The 14,704-nt window shown below is 35.9% G+C and overlaps 7 protein-coding genes across 7 annotated transcripts; 3 read left to right on the plus strand and 4 right to left on the minus strand.

The window, feature by feature from the left end:
• Nucleotides 1–1,595: 1,595 nt before the first annotated feature.
• Nucleotides 1,596–3,431, minus strand: TVS1 (Tvs1p; the record flags this gene model as incomplete). Its single annotated transcript, XM_071053568.1, has 1 exon — nt 1,596–3,431. The coding sequence occupies one exon, from the start codon at nt 3,429–3,431 to the stop codon at nt 1,596–1,598; it is 1,836 nt and encodes a 611-aa protein (XP_070910976.1).
• An 843-nt stretch (nt 3,432–4,274) lies between these two features.
• Nucleotides 4,275–4,607, minus strand: TAH1 (Tah1p; the record flags this gene model as incomplete). The annotated part of the gene is made up of 1 exon (XM_071053569.1): nt 4,275–4,607. One exon carries the CDS (start codon nt 4,605–4,607, stop codon nt 4,275–4,277), a length of 333 nt encoding a protein of 110 aa, XP_070910977.1.
• Nucleotides 4,608–4,961: 354 nt separating this feature from the next.
• Nucleotides 4,962–5,747, plus strand: YIH1 (Yih1p; the record flags this gene model as incomplete). The annotated part of the gene is made up of 1 exon (XM_071053570.1): nt 4,962–5,747. The coding sequence occupies one exon, from the start codon at nt 4,962–4,964 to the stop codon at nt 5,745–5,747; it is 786 nt and encodes a 261-aa protein (XP_070910978.1).
• A 348-nt stretch (nt 5,748–6,095) lies between these two features.
• On the plus strand, nt 6,096–8,840 carry PWP2 (snoRNA-binding rRNA-processing protein PWP2; the record flags this gene model as incomplete). The annotated part of the gene is made up of 1 exon (XM_071053571.1): nt 6,096–8,840. One exon carries the CDS (start codon nt 6,096–6,098, stop codon nt 8,838–8,840), a length of 2,745 nt encoding a protein of 914 aa, XP_070910979.1.
• Nucleotides 8,841–9,389: 549 nt separating this feature from the next.
• Nucleotides 9,390–10,982, plus strand: CTR86 (Ctr86p; the record flags this gene model as incomplete). The annotated part of the gene is made up of 1 exon (XM_071053572.1): nt 9,390–10,982. The coding sequence occupies one exon, from the start codon at nt 9,390–9,392 to the stop codon at nt 10,980–10,982; it is 1,593 nt and encodes a 530-aa protein (XP_070910980.1).
• A 145-nt stretch (nt 10,983–11,127) lies between these two features.
• On the minus strand, nt 11,128–12,669 carry THR4 (threonine synthase THR4; the record flags this gene model as incomplete). Its single annotated transcript, XM_071053573.1, has 1 exon — nt 11,128–12,669. The coding sequence occupies one exon, from the start codon at nt 12,667–12,669 to the stop codon at nt 11,128–11,130; it is 1,542 nt and encodes a 513-aa protein (XP_070910981.1).
• A 594-nt stretch (nt 12,670–13,263) lies between these two features.
• SIP2 (Sip2p) lies at nt 13,264–14,520 on the minus strand (the record flags this gene model as incomplete). Its single annotated transcript, XM_071053574.1, has 1 exon — nt 13,264–14,520. One exon carries the CDS (start codon nt 14,518–14,520, stop codon nt 13,264–13,266), a length of 1,257 nt encoding a protein of 418 aa, XP_070910982.1.
• Between the last annotated feature and the right edge of the window lie 184 nt (nt 14,521–14,704).

Consider the following 14,704-nt stretch of genomic DNA (forward strand, 5'->3'; position numbering starts at 1 on the left):
GTTCCTAAAGGAGAAAACTTGATACCGTTTGAATCTGAAATTAAGAACAATGACGAATTTGGTTTACGATATCTGTACATCTCATGATCTTGTGTATAAATTAACCGACCCCCTAGTAGTTCCTCAAATTTACCAGATGGCTGGTTTAGATACAATTTTTTAAAATCTCCACCTTTTTTAGACCCATACCAGACACTTGTTTCATTCGTGGGTTGGACTAGCAAGTAAGAATTTAGGACGTGAAATTCAAAATCCCCTTTCAAGCCTTCCAACCCCGCTAGCTTCTGGAATGATTTCCCAAGATCTTTTGAATAGTAGGCCTCTTTACCAGTGTCACCGAAGAGGGAATCGTGGGTCATACATTGAATATCAGAACCAGATTCACCAGTAAACCAACATGTGCTATTTATTCCAGGATTACTACCAAGCTGTACTCGTTCAAAAGAGTCACCCTCATCATATGAAATATATACTTCGGATCTTGCAGGTTCCTGGTATTGAAGTTTCAGCAGAAATACGCTTGAGTTTGATGGACATACTTCGAAGGAATTTACGAAGATATCATTTGAAGAGCCAGTTGTAAGATTTTTCCAATTTGTTCCATAGTCATATGAAAGCAATATCTTACTGTCAGCAAGCACATAGATAATATTCCCATCCTCAAGGATATCTGAATAAAAACTACTCCCATCCTCATATAAGGTAACCCAAGGTTTTAGATAAGTCAGTATTAACCATGATATGAGTTTGATTCCGGAAGATTGTTGTAGAAGAGTTAGATATATGTATTAGTTCATCCCACTCATCATCCCAGTCATCTATAGTGGAGTTCCAAGCACTATAAAGTACCTTTGAATTCGATCCAGTGTTAGAGACTCTCTTCATATTAGTAGGTGCTGCGATAGCAACAGATAGCAGCTAAAACAATGATGCCCACACAATCCTCATATTTTATTTTAGTGTTTTAGCTCGGTCATAAATGTGTTTATATTAATAGTATTAAGTATATAAATAAAAGAAAATAAATAGTTATAGAGACAAACAACTGCTGACATCAATTAAACAAACTACTATTTATATACCCTAAGTGTAATATAAAATATGTCAAATTTTCGCGTACCCCACACGAAAAAAAGTTCGAATGAAGGAAAAAATAGTGCCGTGCATACTATTTATGCCCTAATTAGGATAATGAAAATCGTTTAATTAAAATTCTGCATGATGAATGGGAATTGGATTTACTATTTTTTGCCGTTATAAGACCGATACGAATAATCTGCTTTATTTAGAAACCACAATATGCTATTAAACTCTTTAATAGGTTCATACAATATATTAGACCAGACCATGTACCATTTGTAGTGAGTTGTACATTGTTCGAATCTTGTTTTATTAATTTTTTATGCAAACAAACAGTATATCCTATTAAAAAGGGTATGTAAGTAAATGTATACATTTCTTTTCCAAAAAAAAAAAAATAATAAAAAATAGAAATGAATTGATATCTATCTATTCGAATATAACAAGAATTAGATATTAATAAATAAATTTGTGTATATATAGTCCAATGGAACACGACGTTGTATTGTCATTCTTTATTTCTTTTGGTCGAGATGTTTTTTCCATAACAGTAATAACATCTCCCATGACATAAAGAAGGCAATGAATCCAACACTTACATTGAAAGTAAACATTGGAGTAAAACCTCTATACTCAAAACCTTCTACCACTTGATCTGTTGATTCCATGAATATAAAACCACCACTCAGTAGACAAAAGCTCGATACAAGCTCCGTAATCGGTTTAAATGGTTCATATGTGACTTCTCTACTAAAGTAAAGAAGCAAAAAGGTAAATAATCTGAAAAACGAACCATAAGACAGTAAGTTACCCCATTGTATATGGATTGAAGTAGATGTCTCTGAGGCCTGCGCATGCTGTGACATGAGAATACCAGTCCAGAAGATAGTAAATGTTGGAAATGGATTGGAAGAATAACCCGGGTGCGCTACTGCAACATCTTCCTCCCTATATTGAGTACCCTTGAGAGCTGTTTTAAACTTCCATTCATTCAGGTAAAATTCAACCAGGAGTCCACAAAGACCTGTACCAAAATACATGAATGCAATAGATACATGTTGCAAGTCTTTTGCGGTCCAAGCCCCACCACTACCTGCTAGATGCTCCAAGAAGATGTTTGTAGAACCATAGAAAAATATCAAGAAAGATTCAAAGCTTTCTAGAGTAATACCACCTTTGGGGGAGTATCTGAAGAAGAACGATTGCGACTTTTTTGAATTTTTGGTCACTATCAACTTATTCCATGCCCAACCATATTTTTGCCCAACTCCGCAATATCTAGCTAACGAAAGGACACCTAAAAGGAAAAAGACTGCTCCTTTAATCCAATGTGCCAACAGATTAAAAATTCTTGGACCTTTTCCAAGCAAATTTCCTATAGCCACACCAGTACACACGTCTACCAGTAGAAATATCAGCATTGGTATATTCAAAATTTGGAATATAACACTGAATAATAAACCAAACTTGTCAACTATGGATTGAAATCTAGTTACATTTGAAAATTTCAGCAATAACTTATCGTTTCTTTCCTTGTGAATAGCGTTGGCGTCTGTGTTCAATAACTGATCGATGTCTTCTCTATCACTTTTATGGAAGTCATAATTGTTATCAATGTTTGTGCCGCTACTATACTCCAAGGATGCATCTCCTGGGCTGAGGTCTCTGCTATGCGGTGTACTTATATCAGTCGCATTTGAAAATTCTCTGTTTCCTTTTGTATTGACGTCTAATCTGAAACCATCAGTGCCACTAATGTTCTGGTTTTCATTATTCTCTTCGTGTAGTTCTTGTAGAGGGATAGATAGTGACTCTTCATCGGTATCCCAGTTATTCTGTAACTCAACGTACCCAGACCCAAATTTTTTAGCTGCTACCGTTATAGTGGCTGCTACGAAGTGTAGTAACATCAATGCAAACAAAGTCCATGAGGTCACGTAGTAGAAATTATGTGGGTACCATGACTCAGGGAACGATACCGAGAAAATGAGCAGACTCGCCAGAGATGAGACTGTTAATACGAGATTCCCAAACAAGGCTAACAGGTACCAATTGGAACTGGTACCGTTCAACACGAGACAAATGGGGTAAGTGACTAGAGTCACAAGACCTAATGTTACAACATGGTACCTGAACGCAGAGCGGTTGCCCTTGTCAGTTGTGAAGAAAGTTGTGGTGTTATAGTTTTCCCAGTACAGTCTCTCTGCTGGTGTCAAGTCAGTTTCAAGTTTGGGAACACCGTGTAGATGTTTATGCTCATAAGGCACCGGCACAAGCTCATCGGAACCCATATCCATTTCATGCCCTAACACCATACCAAGAAGTGCTAGACATAATATTCTCAGCCTCATATTTTTATTTTATTTTATTTTATTTTATTTTATTTCACTAGTTCTTATCTTCTAGTTTCTAGTTCTATAATCACTTTTATTAACTTTCTCTCGTTTACTTTTATATACTTTTCTCAGTGTATGTTTTATTACAACGTTTTGTTATATAGTCATTAATTTATTAATATATGAAGTTTTTTAACTCTACATAACTCAGTTTCCCCTGAGATTTTATTTTTTTTTCCAAGTCCCATACAGATATAGTAGGATATAGTAAGTTTCTATAATTATATCGACTATCACCCTCTACATTATTGTCTTTGGATATTAAGTTGTAAGTAAATATAGGCTGACAGTTGAGAAATTATATCGGACGAAAATCGCATATCCCTCCTTGCTAGAATTAAAAGAGACCTGAATTAGATAGCATTAGTCTATCTTCAACGTCTATTGTGCATGTTAGCCTAAAAGGACTCATTTCTATAGATTTTTCTTAATAAGGTAATACAGGGTACTTTCAGCAAAAAACTTCTTCCAGGCTGGTTTTTCTCCCCTTGTTTTTGCTTGTGTTCATCCTGCTTCGTGCGGACATCTCTGAGATTTCGACTTTCTGTTTTTAATTAAAGACCAAAACAATGTCTCAAAAAAACAGCGGAGTGAGAAGCGGGAAGCGGGAGACGGGAGGCGGGAGGCGGGTGAAGAAGTTCGGTCATTTTGTTGCGATGAGCCGTTAGAGGCAGAGAGAAAGAGAGAGAGAGAGAGAGAGGGAAAGGATTTTAATTATTCGGTTATCTTGCCATCCATAAAATACTCTTTTAAAGGGAGAACAGAGAAGTGTAGATATTTGTTTTTTTTCAATTTTGACTATAATGACGCTAGGTGGCCTGGAAGCACATCGACTTCTTTTATTGTTAGTTCGTCCATTGTCTTTTGTCTCTTGGCAGTAGTAGCCAAGTTTAGTCTGTATTGTAGTTTCTGTTTCAATTTGTCATCTGTAGGGCAAGTGAGACCCTGTGTACAGGCGAGACGGGCCTCCTCCATATTATTGAGTTTCAGATGTGCCATGGCTAAATTGCTATAGCCAACCGCATTGTTGGGTTCTAGATCAATACACTGCTGGTACTCTTTTACGGCTTTTTCATAGTTGCCAGACCTGAAATATTGATTACCTTTATCCTTATGTTGTGTGAATTCCATTTTATACCTTTAATTTTAGATGCTTAACACTACTAGAACATTGAAATAAATTGTAAAAATAGTCCTTTTTTGTTTTGAACGTTACAATTACAGAAATCACAAAAAAAAAAAAAATTATGGTGAAGAGAAGAGATTTGAATTTCTTTTAAAGATCTCGCGTTCGAATCTTGAGGGTGACAGTTTTTTAATTATTGTTCTGTCTTGACTATATTTTTGCTTAGTGGTTGCATTATATCGATATATTATGACGTAGAGTGGAAAGGATAGAGGTTGTTTAATTGTTGTTTTTTATATACATTTATTTTTGAAATTTAAATAACATAATAACTGATACTGTGTTGCACTTGCCAAAGAATGATGGATGAATTAGTTGTTGAAGAATTGGAGTCTCTTGAGGCTATCTACCCTGACTTGCTAAAAAGAGATGATGCCGAAAATATTTTTGTAATGAAGGTACCGCAGCATGAGAAGTTCTCAGTAAAGATATCACTACCTGATAAATATCCTGCAACAGAAGCTCCACATGTGCTTGAGGTAAGTGTTGCCCAAGACGGATATGATACGCGGTACCTGGCCACTCTGTTCCAAGAGGTTATGGACTCTATGTTCCATGAAGGTTCCGTGTGTATATTTGATTTCTTTACAGAATTAGATGGTGTGTTATTTGATGACGAGGAGGCAGACAACGCTGCTGCTCAAGAGGAACAGATTGATTCTACCCAATTCGTGCCCATTGATCCATTCGAAGGCTGGACCGCTTCAGATCCTATCTCAGACAGAGGCTCTACTTTCATGGCATTTGCGGCACACGCCACTTCAGAAGAAGAAGCATTCCAAATGCTTGACCACTTAAAAATGGATTCCAAGATGAGACGAGCTAACCATGCCATGTGTGCATGGAGAATTAAAAAACAATCAGACGGCAACGAAATTATATACCAAGATTGTGATGATGATGGCGAGACTGCAGCTGGTTCTCGTATGTTACACTTAATTACGATTATGGATGTATGGAACGTCATCGTAGTGGTAGCCCGTTGGTTCGGGGGTGTACATATTGGACCTGACAGATTCAAACATATTAATTCCACAGCAAGAGAAGCGGTATTACGTGCTGGGTTCCAACCAACCAAAAAATAATTTGACTCCATGTTCATCAAAAAGGAATATAATTGGCAGTTATATATAGATAGTTTCTTAAATACATGGACTTTGTAACACTCGAATGATAGAAATAACCTTTAATACGAAATCACATGATGTATTTTTTCATTTCCTTTGAAGTAAAAAAATTTTTATTGTGATGCCGAGTGCCAAAAAAAAAAAATTAAAAATTTATGCGATGAGCTTGTTGCGATGAGCTTTTAAATAGTATTCATAATATTTAGAATATTGATATAATATTGTTAATTGCCATCTAATATTTCAACAAAATAGTAAATTTTGGGCTTTTGAATCAAAAGAAGGAATATTTAAACCTAAAGAACAATGAAATCGGATTTCAAGTTCTCTAATTTGTTAGGTACTGTCTATAGACAAGGTAACATTTTGTTTTCCCAGGATGGGAAGCAATTATTATCCCCTGTTGGTAATCGTATATCCGTGTTTGATCTTGCCAACAACGAGTCATTTACGTTTGCATATGAACACAGGAAGAATATTGCAACTTTTGATCTTAATAAACAAGGTACATTATTATTATCGGTAGATACAGATGGTCGTGCAATTCTAGTAAATTTTAGAACCAGAAATGTTCTACACCACTTCAATTTCAAGGATAAATGTTACAGTGTGAAGTTTAGCCCAGATGGTAAATATTTTGCATTAGCAGTTGGAAGATTCCTTCAGATTTGGAGAACACCAGACGTGACACAAGATAGACAATTTGCTCCATTTGTTCGTTATAGAGTCCATGCAGGTCACTTCCAAGACATTACTTCCTTTACCTGGTCTCATGATTCTAGATTTTTGATTACCACATCTAAGGATCTTACTTCCAGAGTGTGGTCGATAAATTCAGAGGAAAAAGAAATGGTTGCTACAACTTTGGCAGGTCACAGGGACTATGTACTCGGTGCTTACTTTAATTCAACACAGGAAATAATCTATACAATAAGTAAGGATGGTGCTGTTTTCACTTGGGAATACATATCAAAAGCTGAAAAAGAAGGAATCGAAGTGGATAGCGATGAAGAACTCCCAGAGGACCTCTCTAGAATGAGTTGGAGAATTACCAAAAAGAATTTCTTCTATGCCAACCAGGCAAAGGTAAAATGTTGTACATTCCATATCTCTACAAACTTATTGATTGTTGGGTTTTCTACTGGTGAATTTCGTCTATATGAAATGCCAGATTTTAACATGGTTCAACAATTGTCGATGGGTCAAAATCCGGTAAACACTGTTTCTGTCAATAATACGGGTGAATGGTTAGCATTTGGTTCTAGTAAACTAGGTCAGTTATTGGTATATGAATGGCAATCAGAATCCTATATCTTAAAGCAACAAGGCCATTTCGATGCTACCAATGCTCTGACATATTCTCCCGATGGTTCTAGAGTTGTTACTGCCGCTGAAGATGGTAAGATCAAAGTTTGGGATGTAACTTCGGGTTTCTGTCTAGCAACGTTTGAAGAACACACTTCTGCGGTTACTGCTGTCCAATTTGCTAAAAAGGGTCAAGTTCTTTTCTCAGCTTCTCTGGATGGTACAGTTAGAGCTTGGGACCTTATAAGGTATCGTAACTTTAGAGTATTCACTGCTACTGAGCGTATCCAATTTACCTGTTTAGCTGTTGAACCATCAGGAGAAGTTGTCAGTGCGGGTTCAACAGACAGTTATGAAGTTTTCGTTTGGTCTGTACAAACTGGTCAACTTTTAGATACTTTATCAGGTCACGAAGGTCCAGTTTCGTGTCTAGCATTCAGCATGGAAAATTCAGTATTAGCGTCTGCTTCTTGGGATAAGACTATAAGAATTTGGTCAATTTTTGGTAGATCACAACAAGTAGAGCCGATAGAGGTATATGCTGACATCCTCTCAATAACAATTACTCCAGATGGTAACCACGTGGCAGCATCAACTTTGAAAGGTCAAATAAGTATATTTGATATTGCCTCAGCCAAACAAATTGGTAATATTGATTGTAGAAAAGATATTATTTCCGGAAGACATTTAGAAGATCGCTTCACCTCTAAAAATTCTGAAAGGTCTAAATTTTTTACGTCCATTCACTATAGTTTTGACGGTAAGGCTATTATTGCCGGTGGTAATAACAATTCTATCTGTCTATATGACGTTCCGAATGAGGTACTATTAAGAAGATTCATTGTTTCTAGAAATATGACTATCAATGGTACGTTGGAATTCTTAAATAGTAGTCGTATGACGGAAGCTGGATCATTAGATTTAATAGATAGTTCTGGTGAGTATTCTGATCTTGAAGATAGAATTGATGGATCATTACCAGGATCAAAGAGGGGAGGAGATATGTCCACGAGAAGCTCGAGACCAGAAATTCGTGTTACGTCTGTACAATTCTCACCCACTGCTAATGCATTTGCTGCTGCCTCAACTGAAGGCCTTCTAATATATTCTGTTGACGAGACATTAATTTTCGACCCATTTGATTTAGACCTCGATATTACTCCTCAGGCCACTCTAGAGGTCCTAAAGGAGAAGGATTACCTAACTGCCTTGGTAATGGCATTCAGACTAAATGAAGAATATCTAATAAATAAAATCTATGAATCTGTTCCCGTCTCTGATATTTCCTCCGTCTGTGAACAACTACCAGTTATCTACGTATCGAAATTGTTAACCTTCATTGGTAACTTTTCAGTCACCTCACAGCACATGGAATTTAACTTACTGTGGATAAAATCAATTTTAATAGCCCATGGTACTTTTATGAAGAGTCACGAACACATGTTTTCCTCTTCGACTAGGGCTGTAAAAAGATTCATTAGTAGGATTGCAGAGGATGTTACATCATTGTCTGCAAGAAATAAATACGCTGAACAATTCTTGGTCTCAACTAATGGTACAGTTAAAACCGATGATGACCTAAATGAAGAACGAGGATCAACATCTGATGATAGTGACGCCGATGATGATAATGATATTTCGAATAACTCAGATGATGAAGATGGTGAATGGGTTGGTTTCCAAGAAAAGAAGGCACATTTAGAAGTATCCAACGATGACAGTGATTCAGACGAAGAACTCATATGATAAATAATATCGCAGAAGATTCAATAATAACTTCAAATTACCCAATTATATTTCTTCTTTTATAGCATTAAATAATTTAAATTATTAGCATACCAATATTAGGTATAGTTTCTTTTTCTTCCAGCTCCACAATTAAATTAATCTTACACATTAAATTCAGTGCGATAAAATACATGCAGAATTAAAAAAATATATTAAAAGTTCATATCTTTTATTAAAGTATAGTGTTTGTAAGAAGTTATTATATATATTTATTGTCTTGATTATTATTTATACAATAAACATAATAACTATAATAATCAAGTTCTGATAAAAAGTTATAACAAAAAAGAAAGAAAAATTAAATTGATTTTTTCAGCTCATCGCAAAAAAATAATTTCATCAATTAATTAATAATAGTAATTAATAATAGGTAGGTAATGTAGCAATACCTTATTTATTAAAGGAAATACAATATATGTATATACATATTTAATTTAAAGTACTACGGTTTTTTATACAATTTCAAGGAAACATTATAGTCACTATATTAAAGAGGTTCAATCACAAATGAATGAGCAATTGGTTTTGTATAATATAAAGGACGCTTTGGGACAGGTTGAGCCGGATCCAACCATATATCAAGATAGATTGGAAGCGTTCAACATCATAGTTCTTAGAACTGCACAAGATTCCACGTATAGGACACAATTGGGTGATGATTCGGATATATGGTTATTAATGAAGGAAATTCTATCTTACTGCAATTTTAGCAATGTTAAAAAATTCAGCCAGGAAACAGTATATTGGTATAAAAGAACTGTCAGGGCTATTTTTGTGTTTGCAAGAAACCTATCTGTTGCAAATGCTTTAATCCCACAAGAGTTGCTAATTCAGAACACAGCTTATAAAGTCTTTAATTCATCTCTATCGATTGGCAATGTTAATGATGATATTGAAATTTCTTTGTATTCCTCCATATTAAGTTTTTTGCATAACATCAATGTTAACTCTGTGATATTTGATAAATCTACTAAAGATGAACTATTCCAATTTCTGAGTTATCCATCTTTGATAAATTATCAGTATGATGAGAATATGATGTTTCCTTACATATTATACTTCAAAGATTTACTAGAAAATGATGAGTTTCTTTACTATTTTCTAAGATCTGAACAAAAGGATGAAATACTTTATGACTTTCTAATGAAAAAGATTATGCAAGATGAATCGCAGCTATTTAATATCATGAAAGGAGTTGATCTTGCCTATGAAGACAAGGAGCTCTCGTCGGTTGATATAATTCTCTTCAAGTGTTTTTCTAAAATTGCAGCACATGAATCCTTTGCAACTTATCTAGAGATTATCGAAAACACAAGTTTTGAAAAATTTCTAAATATACTAAAGACAATGCAGCTTGTAGTAACGAACATCGATAATTGGAATAAATTTGAGCTTACTGGCATAATGACCTGGACATTTAGAGTATTTAATCAGACTGCTGATAAAATTATTCACTACTTCGAATTAAAAATGGAAGACGATTCAGAAGCTCATATATTGCATAGCAAAATGATAACTGTATTAGATATACTCTCGAAATTAAGTCAATATGAACATGTTCAAAAGTTTGTCCTTTTTTACAAGGGCTTGGAAAAACTGGTTACATTGCTACAAACCTTTCAAGATAATTTGATCAGAGTAAATTTTTCAAAGACGGCAGGAGGTAACGTATCAGCAGTGAAAGCTTCTAATAAGTTGGGTGAGAAATTAGAAAGTGAAAATTTAATACAAAGCAGAATAGATAGTTCGAAATTTAAGATAAAAGAGACAAATTTTCCTGAATGTAAACTTCTTATAATTGAAATAATAGCCAATTTAGTTCACGGTAATAAAGAAGTACAGGATAAAATTAGAGATTTACAGGGCCTTGGTTTGGTGTTATCTAATTGTGTTATTGATGACAATGATCCGTTCATAAAGGAGAGAAGCATAATGTGTATTAAATTTCTCCTTGAGAATAATCCGGAAAACCAACAATATGTTGCTCAATTAGAAAGTAAACGAGCAGCAAATGATCAAGTTTTACAGGAAGCAGGATATGAGGTTAATATTGATAGTTCTGGTAACTTGAAATTAAAATCGACCTCGGTAGAGAATTGAAATACATATATTTATTGTGTAATGTAACAATAAGAATAAGTTCATTTATTTCTTATGATATGCAAACTTATATATGATAAAAATATCAATATTACTTCTATACAATTAAATCGTTAATCCAACGAGAAATATTTAAGAAAGATGCTTATAGTTGCATCTTAGCAAGTTCTTCCTCAATGGCGTTCTTCACTAAGGTAACGTCGGCCTTTTCAACTAATCTTATCTTCTTGTGTAGTGTAGATAACTTCTTCAACTCAGCAGGTAGAACATCCTTCTCAAAAGAATAGCCTTCGAAACCATTCAAAGCTTGGTTAACTGCATCAGCAAATTTGGCTGGATGAGCAGTAGAAAGAGAAATGTATTGGATATCCTTATCATTGTCAGATTTGATTAACCTCTTGGTGGCGCAAACACCAACAGCTGTGTGTGGATCTAGAACATATTTCTTTGGATTTTCAGAGATGTCGTATATTTCCTTAATGGTTTGAATAGTTTCTTCGTTAGAAACTCTCTCGGAAGAGAAATCTTTCAAAGCACCATCAATGATGGACTTGTCAACAACAAATTTTCCTTCTGTTTTTAGTTGGACAAACCATTGGTTAACGATGGCACCGGCCTTCAAATCATCTTTGTCAGCCAAGTTCTCACGGGCAAGGTACCATAGAAGTCTTTCGAAGTTAGATGAAATCAAAATATCCATAGCTGGAGAGTGAGTAGACAAAACGTTAGCTGATCTCTCATAAGTACCAGACTTCAAGAATCTGTCTAGAATATCATTTTCATTTGTAGCAATAACTAGTTTCTCGACAGGTAGACCCATCTTCTTAGCAAAGTACCCAGCTAGAATGTCACCGAAGTTACCACTTGGGACCACAAACTTAACCTTACCTTCCTTACCATCAGTGGCTCTGAAGTAAGAGTAGAAGTAGTAAGTCATTTGAGCCAAAATTCTAGCCCAGTTGATAGAATTAACAGCACCGACATTGTGTCTGGAGTTGAAGTCCTTGTCACCAAAAATAGCCTTGACGATGTCTTGACAGTTGTCGAAAGTACCAGCAACGGACAAAGTTTGAACGTTCTCATCTTCAACAGTGGTCATTTGTTCTTCTTGAATTGGAGAAATTCTACCAGTTGGGTAAAGGATGAAAACGGAGACATCCTTCTTACCTCTTAGACCATAGATGGCAGCAGAACCGGTGTCACCGGAAGTAGCACCAACAACAGTCAAGGTTTTCCTCTTCTCAGTTGGCAAGTCCTTGTTGATTCTTTGCAAGAAATATTCGAACAAATTACCAACAAATTGTAATGCCACATCCTTGAATGCATAAGTTGGACCATGGAACAATTCAAGAACGTGCAAGTTTTCATCCTTGCCGGTAACGTTCTTGACCAAAGGAGTGACATCCTCAGCACGGAAAGTGGAGTAAGATCTTTCAATTAGAGACTTCAAGTCAGCATCAGGGATTTCAGAACCATCGATATATAGTCTCATGATTTCATAAGCCAATTCCTGGAAGGAAAGCTTGGACCATTTGTTGAACAAGGTGTCCTTGCTGACATCCGGGATGGCGGATGGCACAAATAGACCACCATCAGAAGCCAAACCTTGAATAACAGCGTCCTCAAAGGATTTACTTTGTGCTTCAGCACATCTGGTAGACCTGTACACTTGAGATTCAGAAACCATTTTACTATTTTTATTTATTTTTTTAATATCTTTCTCTAATCAGGACCTTAACAAATAAAAAAGTGAGCTGTAAGAAACAAATATCGTAAAACCTAGCGACGATGAAGCAATGTAATAAATGTTTATCATTGATAATGACACACAAAGCTTTAACATTGACAAAATGAAGAAAAAAAATTTGAAATATTCTGATTTTTCAGTCATAAACCTCGCTTCCTTAGAACTCACCGCAGGAGTTGGTCTTTTTTATTTTTCATTTCTGCCGATCTTCGCTCAAATTTTTTTTTGCAGGCCGGCAAAGGCGATGAGTCTTATACGTATTCAGCGATATCATGTGATTCGTTATATGTTAAATATATATAGTTTAGATATATATGTGCCAAATTTGATGGATACAGGAATTAGAGTTCTAGGTTAGACAGTTATATACAAATGGATTATTAGCAATAGCCTGTTAGGGAAAAAATTAAATGGGTTGTGAAACTCGCTTTCTATTTTTATTGCTCGGATTGTGCTTAAAATGAATAATAGTATTCACTTTTACAAAAATTATTTGTTAGTATTGGTAATAGGTATTAGTATTAGTATTAGCATTCATAAGGGGACGTAGTATATTTGGGAGACGTATTTGTGTCTGTACCTGTTGTTAGTGGCCACGCATAATGTGTTATGCTTGATGCTGGTGGTGACTAGATGATTTAGTACTGAATGATTTGGGATGGGCAATGCACCCACGTTATTTTCGTTCATTTGACTGAGAGGTTCTCCAATTTTGTTCAAGATGACGTTTTCAAGTTGAGGAGGCAGCTGTGGAGGCGTCAGCCAAGTCATATTGTTGTTTTTCTTCCGTTGTTTCTCCATGGTTAATTGCTCGATTATGGTATGGTCAACAAAAATGGCAGGTATCTCCTTAGTGTAATCATATTTGGGCTGGGGAGGGAGCTCCTCGTGGTATCTCGTGTATCCATCACCAAAATCGTCCGGTTCCTTTCCTATTTCAAGTGCAATGCATGAACGTGCACTCAATGGGCGTGTTGAGGTCCTTTCCCTATTCAATGGTTTTTCTTTCTTAGTTTCACTTTTCTTTGGTGAGACCACTACACTAGGGTCAGTGGTATGAACTCCGACTTCTAAGTAATTAACAAAGTTTCCCATTTGGTCCGTGGCAGTTGGTAAATGATCGCTAAATCTCAGCTCATTATCTACAATGAAACGGAACCTATGTGTACCGGGAGGTAGTTGTAACTTGATGCGGAAATGGCCTGGTTCACCTTCTACTGGGATTAAGCCAATCATCTTTCTCCAGTTAGTGAAAGAACCCGTGAGATAGACCTTCTCACCTCCTTGCTCCCATTTTATCTCCACGGGAATCATCCCATTCTCATTGGGGACTGCATGGACCACAGCATTTGCCCTTTCCCTTTCTTGTTTTTGTTCTTCCTCTTCTGCATGCTCCTTGGTCTTCCCCAAATCCACAGATGAGTTGGTCACCGTGGTGACTTCTTCATCGTAACTACGAATATTTTCCTCCCTTTCCAACATGTTCTCATGCTCAGTGCTCTCACAAACATGATCTTCACATATACTACCGTGACTTGAGCAACTACTACTAGTCGTAGAACAAACAGATCCTCTCCTATCACTTTCAGTGTTACTCTCAGTCTCATTTGGCGACTCCTCATCAAATAACAGCGTAGACTTCTTCCTCACGATCGGCCTCTCCCCTCGAGGCTCAGACTCCAGCTCAACTTTCTCTACTCGGTCACCAATATCCTTAACATCTTTCTGCATCTGTGCTTTGTTCCGTTTCTGAAACTCTTCGAAACCAACTACACTAGGCGTATTACCCATGGTAATGTTTTTATTCCCCCTGTCTTAATGATTTTTTTTTTTTATTTAGTTTTTATACTCAAATAAAACAAGAAGTTCAGGTATTAGAAAAAAGAAATTCAATGCTTTTTTTACTCCCCTTCTGTTATCTAGTTTTTTTTTTTGGTGTTATTTCCGGTTTTGTTCCTTTAGTAGTTAAAACCAG

This window comes from Nakaseomyces bracarensis (genome assembly GCF_045282275.1).
Source record: "Nakaseomyces bracarensis strain CBM3 chromosome Unknown Scaff11_0, whole genome shotgun sequence".
NCBI classification, from domain to species: Eukaryota; Fungi; Ascomycota; class Saccharomycetes; order Saccharomycetales; family Saccharomycetaceae; genus Nakaseomyces; species Nakaseomyces bracarensis.